Source organism: Triturus cristatus, chromosome 3_1 (genome assembly GCF_964204655.1).
Source record: "Triturus cristatus chromosome 3_1, aTriCri1.1, whole genome shotgun sequence".
NCBI lineage: Eukaryota > Metazoa > Chordata > Amphibia > Caudata > Salamandridae > Triturus > Triturus cristatus.
Window position 1 is genome coordinate 760104264 of NC_140583.1, and position 15746 is coordinate 760120009.

The window sequence follows — 15746 nt, forward strand, 5'->3', positions numbered from 1 at the left end:
ACACCAAACACTTGCAAGCATGGTCAAAGGCATTAGAAGTTTGAATTCTAGGTAGCCACTGGTGCACTGGATAGCTTTAATTGCACACTGGCCTAGTAGGATAGAAATGGCTGCTTGGATAGAGGTTTGAGTTGGGCAATTTATGTGCCTTGATGTATACATTGATTTTTTAAAAATAATTTATGTTAATATTTTTGTAAATATCCACATGCTACTCGTGACTCCAGAGTGCACGTGGATGTGGATGTAAATTAAGTGGTGGATAAAGAAGTGTGTCCAGACAAATTGGTTGTGGGTAGATGCACACAGAAGTAACTCTGTTAACAGATAGGCGAAGGCAAGCATAGAGGTTACATGGTTGAAGAAAAGCATCAGTTCACACAAAGAATATCTTGGCGTGAACATTTTGCAATTCAAGGCGTGGCAAAATCCTAAAATCAAGAGTAAGTGGTTATCCAACAAGGAGGAAGGCAGCAGTGGGTCAGACACGTAAACAATTTCCTGCCAAGCTGATACAACTACTAGTTTTTAAATAGTTACCTGGAAGCATACAGAGCAGTACCAAGATGGTAAGACTAAACTATGTACTTCACTAGCCTAGTTCATTGATATCATAGAAATGTGTGAAATGTTTTAATTAACGTGTCTTAGGAATGAATTAAAAAGTCACTAGACAACCCTTCCCAGACCAGCTAAATACCCAGGCCCCTCTCCACCATTTTTTCCCCCTCCTTATAACATTTACAGTGTTATTTTACACTGTGTTTTATTCCTCCCAGGTGCTTTTTTTTGCCATTTTATATAGCGCAAACTCTGCCCAAGGGCATTGGAGTACTTTACAAGAGCACCAGATTACATTACGCAAGGGCAGATTCATTGTTTGGTAGGCGGGGGGAGATTTTGGGGCATATTTTCAAGACAGGCGATAAAATTATCGCCGCTTTAGGGGCAGAAAACTACCGCTAAAACGGCGATAGTGGGCTTGATAATATGCTCTATGGAATTCCAATTGAAGCCCATGTTAGATGTGAAGGACATCTAACCTGAGCTTCAATTGGAATTCCATAGAGCATATTATCAAGCCCATTATCAATGTTTTAGCTGCAGTTTTCTGCCGCTAAAGCGGCGATAATTTTATCGCCTGTCTTGATAATATACCCCTTAGTGATTTGCCCAAAATCACAGGATGTTAAAGTAGGCAGCTTGGGCTGTTAGGCCACATTTCGTATTGCTGTATTCAGTTTTGATGTTATGGATCATGGTGTGTCTTTTGTAGTGTCCTCTTACCACTCTGGAGCTCAGATGTGCCCTTAATCAAATTGTGTAAATAAAATAAACCTTTCCTAGGCCCTTCCCTTCAGACATTATTATTTCTGGACTGTTTTTCCAATTTCCTTATTTTTGCCCATATCACCTATTAGCCAGTCCTGATTGTTAGCCTTTCAGTGCGGGATGCGTATTTATTTAGAGTCAATTTTGAAGCCAGACTTTTGGACCAGGCACCAGGTACCATCTCTGCTCCTTGAAGTGAAGCGATGACACCTGGTGAGGTGGGCTGGAGCAGATCCCTGGAGACTCCCCATTACCTTTCCTTTGGAGTGCCTCCACACCAGCTCACCTTGATGAACTCAAAGGCCGTGCCAGGCTGCAGGGGCTCGTCCTTCTTCGCTTGCTGATGTTGAAGGTATTCCTCCTTCCCCTTGGTCAGAAAGATCTGGTGCTCCTTCTCCAGGTCAAAGACAGAACGGGTTGTCACCGCGATCACCAATGCATGCTCCGGGTCTTTCTGTGCGGAGAGAAAGAGCGGGAAACAAGACCTGATCATGGCAGAAGAGCAGGCTAGTCAATGTTTAAGGGCCGGGAATTGGTCTGTGCAACTCCCTCACCTCCCCCAAACAATATATTCTTTCTACATTTTTTAGTTCTTGTAATTCTGGAAATGTAAGTTTGAGTCTTAGGCCATGAGTAGAGACGGGTGCAGAATGTTGCTCCTCCCTGAAGCCTTTGCATCAGGGCAGCAGTCCTGCAGCCTGGTCGCGTGCACTTTCCAGGGCTCAGTGCCTGTACCAGTTGCAGATTTATACCAACTTTTAATAGCATACCTGGGACCTTGGAGGTGTTTTTGAATAAATGTGCTTGGGGCACATTCACTCAAGCACATCTCCTGCTACACACTATGAGGCCTGCTCCCATCCAAATCTGATGAAACGGGGTAGCATGGTCCAACCGGTGCACCACAGACACTCTCAAGTGTAAACCCTAGAAACTGTTGCTGCAGCTTTAAACCCGGAACACTTGTTTCTCGCAGCCTACTCACCCACCACTAAAGGAAGAAATATTCAAAGAACTAACACCGTTTATGTGAGAGTTTTCGATGCTGAAAGGGGAATAAGCAAAGAGCAACACTGTTTGGACTAAAGAAAATGATTTAAAACTGGTATGTGAGCTACATTCAGTAAAACATCAGGTACATTTAACAATATGTACCTCTTATGTGTTTCATTTAACTGTATTGCAAAGAAGGCAGTGTTTTCAAAAGTCTTAATTCATGGGGCTTGTTTCAAGCATGTAAATTGTTTTTAGACTCTTAGATTCAGTAAAGTGAGGATTTGTCCGCAGAGAGGCCGGAGTTCACTTTGATTGCTTTGTTGCCAGCTAATTAGTCTCTCAGATAATGAAAGTATAGAGACGCGCAGCTCATCTTCATTATTTGAGGCTGATTAATCAGCTTCTCTTTGATAATGGTAAACAAAAGTTGAACATTATTTTGAAATCGGTCAACTGAGCAAGCAGTGCGAAGCCCCGCTGTTAAACAGCTCACTTCTAAAGTCAAATGCACTCCTTGTCATAGCAAAAATATGTTTACAATCATTCACTTATAGAACACATAAATGAAACATGTTCTATTATTTTTACAACAACCAACCAAGCAGTCTAGTCCAGTGTTTAACTTGCTTCATTAAACATATTCTTGTTTTAAACGAGCATCATGTTCATACTGCCTGCGCCGGAATGAACATTTAATATACCAAATACACAATAAGTAACGTCTATTACAGTCCAATAATGCCAGATTTGGAAATGCGCCACCTGCTTGACGCATTTGGCTCATGTGTGGCATGCCAAGCTGCATGCAGATCTGGCCAGTGGAGATAAAGTTAAAACTGAAATAATTAACACCCAAAAAATGTCATAAAAGTTGAACGTCGCTCAAAGAATGTTTTTGGTGGCATTTGTGAGTTTTTTTGTGATTGAAAAAGGTATAGGTAGGCTTAGAATGGTTGATTTAAATAAATATATATATATATTCACTGAAAAAACCATAGGTTTCAGGGGCGTTATAGTTAGCTGGACTTTTCACTCGAACAAAACCATTGAAATTCCCCCGTTATAGTTACTTCAGCTAACTATAACTCGCGCGCCCGCAATGCACTGCTGATGACGTCACATATTACATCACTCATGACATGGTCAGTGACATCACTGATGACATCTCAAATGACATCAATGATGACATCACTGATGACATCATCCAGTGAATGTGTGTTTTTCTGAAAATTACATGTTTTATATACGTATATCTCAAGGTCGATGGAAGAATAAATAGGTATATAAGTGTCTAAATGGATGATTTGTTTTTGAAAAATTGATTGTATAACTGACTGATTAAGTGTATCTTAGTGAATACATGGCTTAGTGAGTAATGTTTAAATATGTAAATATCTGTATCAGTCTCTCACTTTGTGTATAAGTGGCTGCATGGGTTGGTGAGTCGCTACATGAGAGTCTATATAGGTTATTGGTAGGTTTTTTGAGTGTCAGTATGAGTGTCTGAGTGTCTGTATGGTTCGGTGGGGGTATTACGTAGTGTATAGGTGCATGAATGAGTGACTCACTGTTTGTATGTGTTGAAGACAGCATGTGTGCAGGACTTTATGGGTGGATGAGTGTGTGCATGGGTGTGTTAGTGAGTGAATGACTGTCTCAATAGTGTCTTTATGAGTAACTACATATGTTTTAAACTAGTATATGTGACTATTGGTGTATATAAGTGAGTATATGTGAGAGTGAGAGATTGAAAGAGTTCCTGTATGAATAAGTATGTGTTTCTATAAGTGATTGTTTAAAAGACTAAGTATGTGTAAGTTTCTGTAGAAGTAAGTGTGGTGGTGTGTGTGTATAACTGTATATGCAAGTGAATGGATGTTTGATTCTTTATTAGCATGAGTGACTATGTGTGTGAGTAACTCTATGGATGAGTGGTGTTGTGTAACAGGATGTATAGGTGTACGAGTACATATGATGAGTGAGTACATGTATGAGTGACTGTATAGGACTGTTGGTGAATGAGTGGATGTGTATGTGGATCTTAGAATTACTGAATAGGTTGTTGTAACTGATATTGGTATGTCCATTGTTTTGAAAATTTTAGTTTCTATTTTTGAATGTGTGTATCAAAGGTTATATTAGGGGGAGAGGAGGTCTACCACTCTATCACAAGGATGATGTCATCAGTGATGTCATTTGAGATGTCATCAGTGATGTCATGAGTGATGTCACTGACCATGTCATGAGTGATGTAATATGTGACGCCATCAGCAGTGCATTGAGGGCGCGCGAGTTATAGTTAGCTGAACTAACTATAACGGGGGAATTTCAATGGTTTTGTACGAGTGAAAAGTCCAGCTAACTATAACGCCCCTGAAACCTATGGTTTTTTCAGTGAATTTCTAAGGTTTTTTAAATGCTAATTCCTAACTATAACGTGCCTGAAACCTATGGTTTTCTCAGTGAATTTCAAAGGTTTTTTAAATGCTAATTTCTAACTATGCCTACAGAGATAGGACATGAGAAGGAAGAAGAAAAAACGCACAGAGAGTAAAAAAAGAAATGCAGAAAGAAGCAACAGAAGTACTCAAAGACGAAGAAAAGTGCAGGAAGAAGGATAACGTGCAGAAAGAACAAACAGAAGAGCAGAAAGAAGCTTTGTTGCAAAATCATCCTTTACCCTCAACTTTTTTAGACGGAAACTGGTGGTAACCGAGTCTGACTAACCAGTCCTAGAGCCAGTGCTATGTTAAAAGACACTCAGAATACAGTGAAAACACCTACATACACTAGGGAACACTATGCGTTGGGGTCCCCCTGTGATCAGCATGACCTCCTCTGTAAGCCCCTAGTATATAATAGGGCAGGGGATTAAAACTACCTCTTAAAATGCGCCACAGGGCGTGTTTGCACACGTCACCTCAGGCCCCGCCCCCTCACTTCCCCACTGTGTAAACACGCCCTGTGGCCGTTTTAAGTTGGGAGATTAAGTCCCCTTGAATCCTGAGGGTCCCTAGGGTCCAACTAGACCACTAGGTACCTCCAGTAAGCGCCACAGAGCTGCATTGCAGAGAGATGTAAAAAGGGGCACGGCCTAGACCACCTCTCTGCAACGCAGCGCAGTGGCGCTTACTGGAAGCACCTGGTGGGCTAGTTGGCCCCCAGGGTCCCTCAGGATTGAAGGGGAATTATTTCCCCAACTTAAAACGCGCCACAGAGCTGGTTTGCACACGTTAAGTCAGGCCCCGTCCCCTCCCTTCACCACTGTGTAAACACGCCCTGTGGCCGTTTTTAGTTGGGAGATTAAGTTCATTTGAATCCTGAGGGTCCCTAGGGTCCAACTAGCCCACTAGGTACCTCCAGTAAGCGCCACAGAGCTGCGTTGCAGAGAGGTGGTCCAGGCCGTGCCACTTTTTACACCTCTCTGCAACGCAGCTCTGTGGTGCTTACTGGAGGTACCTAGTGGGCTAGTTGGACCCTAGGGACCCTCAGGATTCAAATTAACTTAATCTCCCAACTAAAAACGGCCACAGGGCGTGTTTACACAGTGGTGAAGGGAGGGGACGGGGCCGGAGTTAACGTGTGCAAACACGCCCTGTGGCGCGTTTTAAGTTGGGGAAATAATTCCCCTTCAATCCTGAGTGACCCTGGGGACCAACTAGCTCACCAGGTGCTTCCAGTAAGCGACACTGCGCTGCATTGCAGAGAGGTGGTCTAGGCCGTGCCCCTTTTTACATCTCTCTGCAATGCAGCTCTGTGGCGCTTACTGGAGGTACCTAGTGGTCTAGTTGGACCCTAGGGACCCTCACGATTCAAGGGGACTTAATCTCCCAACTTAAAACGGCCACAGGGCGTATTTACACAGTGGGGAAGGGAGGGGACGGGGCCTGAGGTAACGTGTGCAAACACGCCCTGTGGCGTGTTTTAAGAGGTAGTTTTAATCCCCTGCCCTATTATATCCTAGGGGCTTACAAGGAGGTCATGCTAATCACAGGGGGACCCCAACGCATAGTGTTCCCTAGTGTATGTAGGTGTTTTCACTGTATTTTGAGTGTCTTTTAACATAGCACTGGCTCTAGGACTGGTTAGTCAGACTCAGTTACCATCAGTATCCGTCTGAAAAAGTTGAGGGTACAGGATGATTTTGCAACAAGGCTTCTTTCTGCTCTTCTGTTTGTTCTTTCTGCACGTTATCCTTCTTCCTGCACTTTTCTTCGTCTTTGAGGACTTCTGTTGCTTCTTTCTGCATTTCTTTTTTTTCTTTCTGTGCGTTTTTTCTTCTTTCTTCACATGTCCTATCTCTGTAGGCATAGTTAGAAATTAGCATTTAAAAAACCTTTGAAATTCACTGAAAAAAACATAGGTTTCAGGCACTTTATAGTTAGGAATTAGCATTTAAAAAAACCTTAGAAATTCACTGAAAAAACCATAGGTTTCAGGGGCGTTATAGTTAGCTGGACTTTTAACTCGTACAAAACCTTGAAATTTCCCCGTTATAGTTAGTTCAGCTAACTATAACTCGCGCGCCCGCTATGCACTGCTGATGACGTAACATATTACTTCACTCATGACATGGTCAGTGACATCACTCATGACATCACTCATGACATCTCAAATGACATCACTGATGACATCACTGATAACATCATCCTTGTGATAGAATGGCAGACCTCCTCTCCCCCTAATATAACCTTTGATACACACATTCAAAAATAGAAACTAAAATTTTCAAAACAATGGACATACCAATACCAGTTACAACAACCTATTCAGTAATTCTAAGATCCACATACACATCCACTCATTCACCAACAGTCCTATACAGTCAATCACACATGTACTCACTCATCATATGTACTCATACACCTATACATCCTGTTACACAATGCCACTCATCCATAGAGTTACTCACACACATGGTCACTCATGCTAATAAAGAATCAAACATCCATTCACTTGCATATACAGGTATACACACACCACCATACTTACTTCTACAGAAACTTACACATACTTAGTCTTTTAAACAATCACTTATAGAAACACATACTTATTCATACAGGAACTCTTTCAATCTCTCACTCTCACATATACTCACTTATATACACCAATAGTCACAAATACTAGTTTAAAACATATGTCGTTACTCATAAAGACACTATTGAGATAGTCATTCACTCACTAACACACCCATGCACACACTCATCCACCCATACAGTCCTGCACACATGCTGTCTTCAACTCATACAAACAGTGAGTCACTCATTCATGCACCTATGCACTACGTAATACCCCCACCGAACCACTCAGACACTCATACTGATACTCAAAAAACCAACTAATAACCTATATAGACACTCATGTAGCTACTCACCAACCCATGCAGCCACTTACACACAAAGTGAGAGACTGATACAGATATTAACATATTTAAACATTACTCACTCACTAAGCCATGTATTCACTAAGATACATTTAATCAGTCAGTTATACAATCAATTTTCCAAAAACAAATCATCCATTTAGACACTTATATACCCATTTATTCTTCCATCGACCTTGAGATATACATATATAAAACATATGTAATTTTCAGAAAAACACACATTCACTGAATGATGTCATCAGTGATGACATCAGTGATGTCATTTGAGATGTCATCAGTGATGTCATGAGTGATGTCACTGACCATGTCATGAGTGATGTAATGTGATGTCATCAGCAGTGCATCGTGGGCGCGTGAGTTATAGTTAGCTGAACTAACTATAACGGGGGAATTTCAATGGTTTTGTATGAGTGAAAAGTCCAGCTAACTATAACGCCCCTGAAACCTATGGTTTTTTCAGTGAATTTCTAAGGTTTTTTAAATGCTAACTCCTAACTATAACGTGCCTGAAACCTATGGTTTTTTCAGTGAATATATATATATATATATATATGTACTGTGCAGAAACAAACATATTGAAGCCCACTACTGCAGTTAAAATACCTTGCTCGGTCGAGCAGCGCCAGCTTCCATTTCCTAACGTTTCGGCTTAAATAGCTTTGCTCACAGGTGGAAGAAGACGCAGGCGTAAGCTCAGAAGTTGTTTAAAAGGTTTTAATCACGTGACTGAGTTTGGAAAACTGCAAATCCCATAGTGCAATGTGCATTCTGCGAACATACGAACTGGAAGTCCTCGCATTAAACACCATTTGGAAAGTTATTTTTGGCACATGCACTGATGTTAGACATGGAATACGGTATGATGACAGTCAGGTGAGTAGATGGAATGCCATAATATTGTTCTTATTACTGCATACGGCCAGAAGGAATCTCAGACTGCAGCACGATTGTAACAGGACGTCAGCCTGTAACAAATCCCTTCCTCACGCATCACTTTTTCGCTGATTAGCATATCCTTTTGTAGGTTGGTGCGCGAGTGGGTCAGGCTCCTCCATTAATATCCACCATTTCACTAAGTAAACTTGAATGTTACAAGTTTTGTTAAACAATGAACTACACTCACCACAATGCACTGCATCATAAACAGGAAGTAACTGTGTGCGTATCGAGATAAAAAATGCCCTCTTTCCTTTGTGCTAACATCCCATGAACAAGCCTTATGTGAAGGCAAAACGCATTGGGCATGACGAGACCTTGATAATAAAACTGCCACCATTTCTGTTCACAACTGAGTGCGCTTCATAATTTCTGCCATGAGACAGAGAACCGTTTTTGATATTCACCGGCGTAGCCCTGCCGGTAGAAGCGCACCACCCCACTAACGAGCGCCGGCGTCGACAACGTTTGGGCTACATTGTTGCAAGATATATATATATATATATATATATATATATATATATATATATATATATATATATATATATATTTATTTGGTTTGGTCCAAGGATTCTGACAGGATCAGCAGACCAAAGGAACCTGATTGGCTAGCAACAACTGATTTTTTGTTGAGATGACAATTACAGAATGCCAGGCCTATCCTGCATCCTGAAAAGAGGTTTTTGCGCATAATGGGCTGGAGAGCATCACTGGTCCGAAGGAGGATGTGGGCCAGGCCACCCAAACATGAACTTTGACCCTCCCAGTCGGCAGAAGAGGCCATGAGGACGGCTAAACATTGTGATGCTTTTTCACTTTGTTTACATTAATTATCAGTATGGGGTAGAGTTGTCACCATTCCAAAAGAAATACCTGCGATGTGTTGTAGATTTAAGAGTGTGCACAGGCATGGACATGATAATAATATAATATTTCTGTCTGTTTTTACTATATTTAATAGTCAGGAATCTTTGCAGCTCTAGAATCCATTTAAAAGTGTTTTCCATTTATATTTGCTGTTTGAATTAGGTACAGATAAGGGCTAAAAATTATTGCTTTAGTTGGGTTTTGCTAATTTTTGTACCAGCCGGGACATTAAAATACCAGTGATGCCAGTAAAAAAAAAAATCGGCCGGGTGGCAACCCTAGTCAGGTGTAATTAAGGAACCTCTAGAACACATTTTAAAGTGCATTGTTTTTATAAATACTGTTCCAAGTATGCACTGTAAAGGGGAAAAATGCTGACTTTGGGAGATTTTCTCTATTTTTACACTGGCTGAGATATTAAAATATTCATGTCGGAAGAAAACAGCAATGTTGCAACCGTACCTCATGTCGTAGGCAAGCTGCAGTTAGGTGGTGTGTATGGGGGAGTGGGGACACGATGTTACCAGCCAATGATGCAGCAGGTGCAGTGGCACCGGAGCCCAGACCTGTGAGCGTCCTTTTGCACCTCAGTTATCTAACATAAAATGTGTATTTGGAAAATTCATGTTCATCCAAGGGTATTTTGACACTTAATAATAGATGTTTATTGTTACCCAACTCAATGGTACTCATTGTATTGCCTTCAGAAGGATGAAAGGCTGAGTGGGCCCGTGGGGACTTGGACCTGTGACTATGAGGTTGAGCACAGGCCCCTACAGTGGATGCATTCGTCCACCAGACCTGGCTGTTTCTGAGTGTGGATTCTGAAGGTGTTTATGTATTTTAGTCTGTGTATGAGGCACACAGTAATATACTGTAGGAAGTTGCATGCATTATAATATTCTCTTAGTGACAGTGCATGCCTCATTGCAATGGCAGCGACAAGGGAATCATAAATGTCTAACCATTATCTAAGAATAAATGTGGAATCATCCTCTTCAGATGAACACATCATTTTTCATGTAAAACTAAGAAAAACGATTAATGATCTTTCATATGACGTCAGCACCCTAATACAAGTGGTATCTAAAACAGACATTTTTTTAACGTTCTGTTATTGTATTAGTAATGTTTTATTATGGCTTTTATTATAACTTCAGCGATGTCAATTATTTTGATGTCATAAGGGTGAAGGTCATGTGACATCAATTCGTAGGAAGATTGAGGGTCAAAGGTCATATGATGATACTTCTTGTGATGTCATTAAGATCAAGGATGTGTGATGACATTTCCGCTACCCCTGGCATTTTAGTGATTTGATGTCCATGTGTAAACACTAGTCTCTAAGGCTTGTAGTCTACCTTCAGAATTGTTAGAAATTCACCCAAACGCACCCTTGGCCTACCCAGATAAACATTTATGGAACCGGGCCTGACTTGGGCAAGTAATAAATGGGAAGATACTGTCCACAAAAAACAGAAAAGCCCATGTTTTTTGTGAGTTTTGTCAGGGTTCATCGACCCCAAAATTTGTTTTTAAAAATCAAAAAAAACATCGAGCACATAAAATTCAGAGAGTGAAGCGAGCAGTCAATTAATGGATGTAAAGTGAACACTGTGTGGTCAGACCATGTGCCCAAAGTCACTGCACATGGCCACAGCTCGGTGGCACAGGGGCTAGTGCAAGGTCGAGCTGTAAATTGGGCCCTGTGTCCAAAGCGCAATACTCATGGCTAAAATGTGTGTGCAGCAAGTTGTATATCGCGTACAAAAACTTCGATGGCACATGTCTGACCAGGTCGCTGACCAGACCCTACACCACACCGATTGTGCCAACAGCTGCAGGCAATGTGCAGCGGGGGTAGTCAGGAGTGGGCTAGGCCGAAGCCCAGGCTGATCCTCCATTCCCTCGGAAATGGAGATGAGAAGGTGCCAGGCCTGCTGTCGGTTCCAATATTTGCTCTAGGCTGCTGACTGCAGCCCGAGGGAAGACTGCATGCACTGGTGGTTAGACAGAGGGCGTGGCCGCAGGCCAGGCTGTGTTTCCATCAGTAAGATGGGCGGCCGGCTGCATGCAGCGCCTGACCGCGCGTCAAACCACTAGAATGCTTAAGCAGGTGTGCGTCACAGGCCTGAATCCAAACGCCAACGTACATTTTTTTGGGGGGGGGAAAGTTAAAAAGAAAATGTTAATAAACCACGATTAAAAGAAAGTTTCGGTTCAGGAAACACAAATACTTTTATGATAAGATATTCACTGATTTTTTTTTTACCAATAGGTTCGCGTTTTAAAGCAAATCGAAAAAAATACTAAAATTCACCAGCTATGATCTGCTAAACAAATCACAATCCTGTGGCACAATGAGCTCGAGGCACGCATGGGCATATGCCTGGACTATAAAGCGCCATAGGACGAATGAATTTTATTTAATCAATCAGAAGAACGATCGGTTATTACTCTAGGGACCATCTCATTCCATAATTTGTGTAAGCGAATTTGTTCCGCCTGGAAGTGCGTTGAGCCTAAACCCACTCAGCTATCTAACTTGCCAGCTGGCATTACTATCCAAGCCAGATATTGACAGGATGAGAACCTGTATGTAACCGTGCACTGTTCACAAAGTGTCTAGTCTGACACTATACAATTTTTGAAGTCAAGATGTGTTTAATTTTCAACACTGAAACAAGACATTATCATAAATTTTTTGCAGTGTTTGAATGTAAAACAACTAATAAACATATTGCGATTTGTTCCAAAATAAATTCATATCATGTATGCATAACACATTCAGTTACATATAACAACCATGTGTGGCATCAATTCAATTGCTTAATATAGACATATAATAATGCATCAAAATTACAACACAACAGAAATGTTAATGCCCAATGCATTTCGGAACCAGCCGGTTCCTTCGTCAGGGGCTGATCTGAAAGATAAAGCGTAAACCATGTTGCTGGTGAGTGCTATTCACTGGGAGCTCAATCTCAAAATATAATGTTAAGCAGCGAGTTCTCAAAAAGGGGTTACCTGTTCGTGTTTGCTATTGTGTGTGTTCTGAAATAAATGAAAATAAGACCATGTGAGCTACAGCTCAGGCTGTAGGATATATGTAAACGATGCTAGCAGAGGATTGCCAAAAACAGGCTTACCTGGTAGTAAGAAACCTCGTGATTCTGTAATTGTAAAAACGTACCATGAAGGGTTATTGGGGTGAACAAATCCTACAAGAAAGTAAAAGAGCTCAGGAGTGTGGGTTCCTAGAGAGATAAAAAGATCTTACCTCTGACGCAACAAATTAAGAAGCTGTGCGGAAAATAAATGGAAAAAGAATTAAAAAAGTATCAATAGGCGTGCCGTATGTGATAGGTGGGGAGTAACTGTAAATACAATGTAGACAACTAACGGGCGTTTCCAAAACACGTACGAAGTCTTACCTCTGAAAAGTAGTCTAAGAAGCTGCAAGGAGAGTAAAGAAAACAATGTTTTACTATTAACGGCGTGACCGCAGATGGCGGAGAAGATAACTACCGTGTATACTCGTGGAGGAGATCTTACCTTAATGGTATTTCGGGGCGAGAGTAACCAACGATTCTCCTCACTGGATGGGCGAGTGTAAAGGGAGTCTCAAGCGAGGGTACTACTTCAAAGTGGGAACCGGAAACTGCACCGGAACTATTCGAAATAAACGACGGACAAAGGAAATCAACAGAGTGTTACTCATAGAGCAGACGCCCGAAAGCGCCATCTTGAAACGGAGTCAAAAGACTACCAAGATGATTAGCAAAAGCGCCTAGGTACAAATAATATTGTAATATGAGCTTTGAAATAATAAAACAAAGTTTTCAGAAAAAGGTATTAATCGTTTGCGACTGCGAGCTTGCGAATGGAAAAGCAACCAGAATTCTAAGGGCCGGATATCCCAATCTGGAGCTTGTAAATACAATGAATTCTCTGGGTAGAGAAAGGATCGCTATTTGCACGGATCTATGAATACAGCCTCAGAGTTTGGGTCTAAGCCTCCAGTGTTACGGAACAAACATATAAAGAATGTAGATTACAAAGCCGGCAATTGTGTGAGGGTAAAAATCAGAGAGTCACCGAGGGAAACGAAAGGATGACCTGTGGCTACAGCATAGTATACCAAGTGATGATAAAAGTGTGGGTGTAGGATTGTGCTGGAGTACTAGGCACTGGCCTAAAATGTGTGAAGTCACCTAGGGCTTCTTAGGTTGGTTAGTTAGTTCATGATTAAATGAAACAAGACATGTCCAACCTGTCATTAAGACCTGTTGGTGCCATGGTATCTAGAAATTTGATCCAAAAGATCTCCCTTTGTAGGAGTCTCAAGTGGGTGTTGACTCCTTGTTGTTGCTCCACATGTTCGATTATTTGGAATCTAAGTTGGGATATGGAGTGACATGCTTCATGCCAGTGGGACGCCAGAGGTGAGCTTGTGCTCTTGGTTCTGATGCGACTTTTGTGTTCAGTAAGTCGTGTTTTCATTTTCCGTTGTGTTTTTCCTACATATAGTTTGCCGCAAGGGCATTTGATTCCATAGATTACATTTATGGTATCACAACTGCTGGTATGTCGGAGCTGAACGTCCTTGCCTGTAGTGGGATGTTTTAAAATGTTTCCTGGGATGATGTTGTTGCAATGCGAACAGTTTTGACATTTCACAGTTCCTTTATTGGTGGAGATGGTCTGCGGTTTCTGTGTAGATGAGAGAAGTTCTCGGATATTTTGGCCTCTTGTGTAAGCATGCAAAGGCAGTTCACGAAAGATGTCGTTGAAATCGGTTTCGTTGGATAGTAGTTCCCAACGTTTGTTGATGATTCTTTTGATGGCTGTGGAACTGGTCGAAAATTTAGATAGAAACACTATGTTTGATCTGTTTGTTTTGCTGGCCGTTGCAAGTAATTCTACGCGTGATTTTGCCATCGCTCTTTGTGCACAAGAGTCAATGATTGTAGGGGGGTACCCCCGTGCCTGGTATTTTTCTTTGTATTCACTGATCTTGGCTGTGCTATCAGATATGTCTGAACAGATTCGTTTAATCCGAATGAACTGTGAGTAAGGTAAATTATTGATGAGATTATTGGGATGGAAGCTAGAGAATTGTAGCGCATTGTTGCGGTCTGTCGGTTTAGTGTAGATTGTGGTGCTTAGTCCATGTCCATCTGGATTTTTGTTGATGGTGACGTCAAGATATTGGATGGTGAGGGTGTCAATTTTATGGGTGAATTGAATCCTTGGGTTGTGGGAATTGAGAGTGGTTATCATTTGTTCAAGGAGTTGTAGTGAATTAGTCCAAACCAAAAAGATGTCATCAATATATCGACAGTATGTATAAATGTTTGACCACCACTGGGGAATGTCCATGATGTACTCTTGCTCGAACATAGCCATGAAGATGTTGGCATACGATGGGGCCCCCGGAAAACCCATAGACGTTCCCGAGAGTTGAGCATAGAATCTTTCGTCCCATTTGAAGTAGCTGTGGTGGAGGCAAAAATGTAATAGTTGTAGAATGAAAACTTTTTCTGTGTCAATGTCTTCGCGTTGGAGAAGGGCCCATTCAACTGCCTCCATTCCTGTGGAGTGAGGAATAGAGGTGTAAAGAGCCACCACATCGATGGTGCACAATAGCCAGGTGGATTGGATGTTGGGTTGAATCAGCTCAAGTTTTTTAAGAAAGTCCGTGGTATCCTTAGTGTATGACCACCAGTTCTGGACAAACTTCTGTAGATAGTGATCTAGATATTTGCCCACGGAATCAAAAATTGAACCACATCCTGAAACAATGGGTCTGAAAGGTGGTTGTTGTAAATTTTTATGTATTTTAGGTAGCATGTAGAGATGGGGTCTGCGTGGATCTGGTGTGGTAAGGAACTGTCTAGTTTGTTCGTCGATCCACCCTGAATCATATGCTTTTTTCAGGATGTCTTGTAGGATGGTGTCCAGTTGTGATGTAGGATCGGTTTGTAATGGTAAATATATGGATGGATCATTCACATGCTTGTTGACTTGTTGCAGGTAGAATTCTGTGTCCATTATGACAATTGCTCCTCCCTTGTCAGCGGGTTGAATGGTTATGTCAGGATTGTTGGCAAGGGTTCTTAATGTAATTCTTTCTTTGTTCGTCAAGTTCTGGTGTGTCTTCGAACGAAGAGTCAGGTTTTTTATGTCCTTTTTTACCATGATCTCAAATGTATCCAACATTTTG

General features: G+C 41.5%; 1 protein-coding gene across 1 annotated transcript in view; it reads right to left on the minus strand.

Moving 5' to 3' along the window:
- The window catches only part of LOC146860951 (cytosolic 5'-nucleotidase 1A-like), a 149928-nt gene that overhangs the window by 54771 nt on the left and 79411 nt on the right, over nucleotides 1-15746 (minus strand). Inside the window, exon 3 of the mRNA XM_085644926.1 lies at nucleotides 1619-1786. Coding sequence (XP_085501052.1) covers nucleotides 1619-1786 — 168 coding nt within the window. The remainder of the gene's footprint in view (nucleotides 1-1618; nucleotides 1787-15746) is intronic.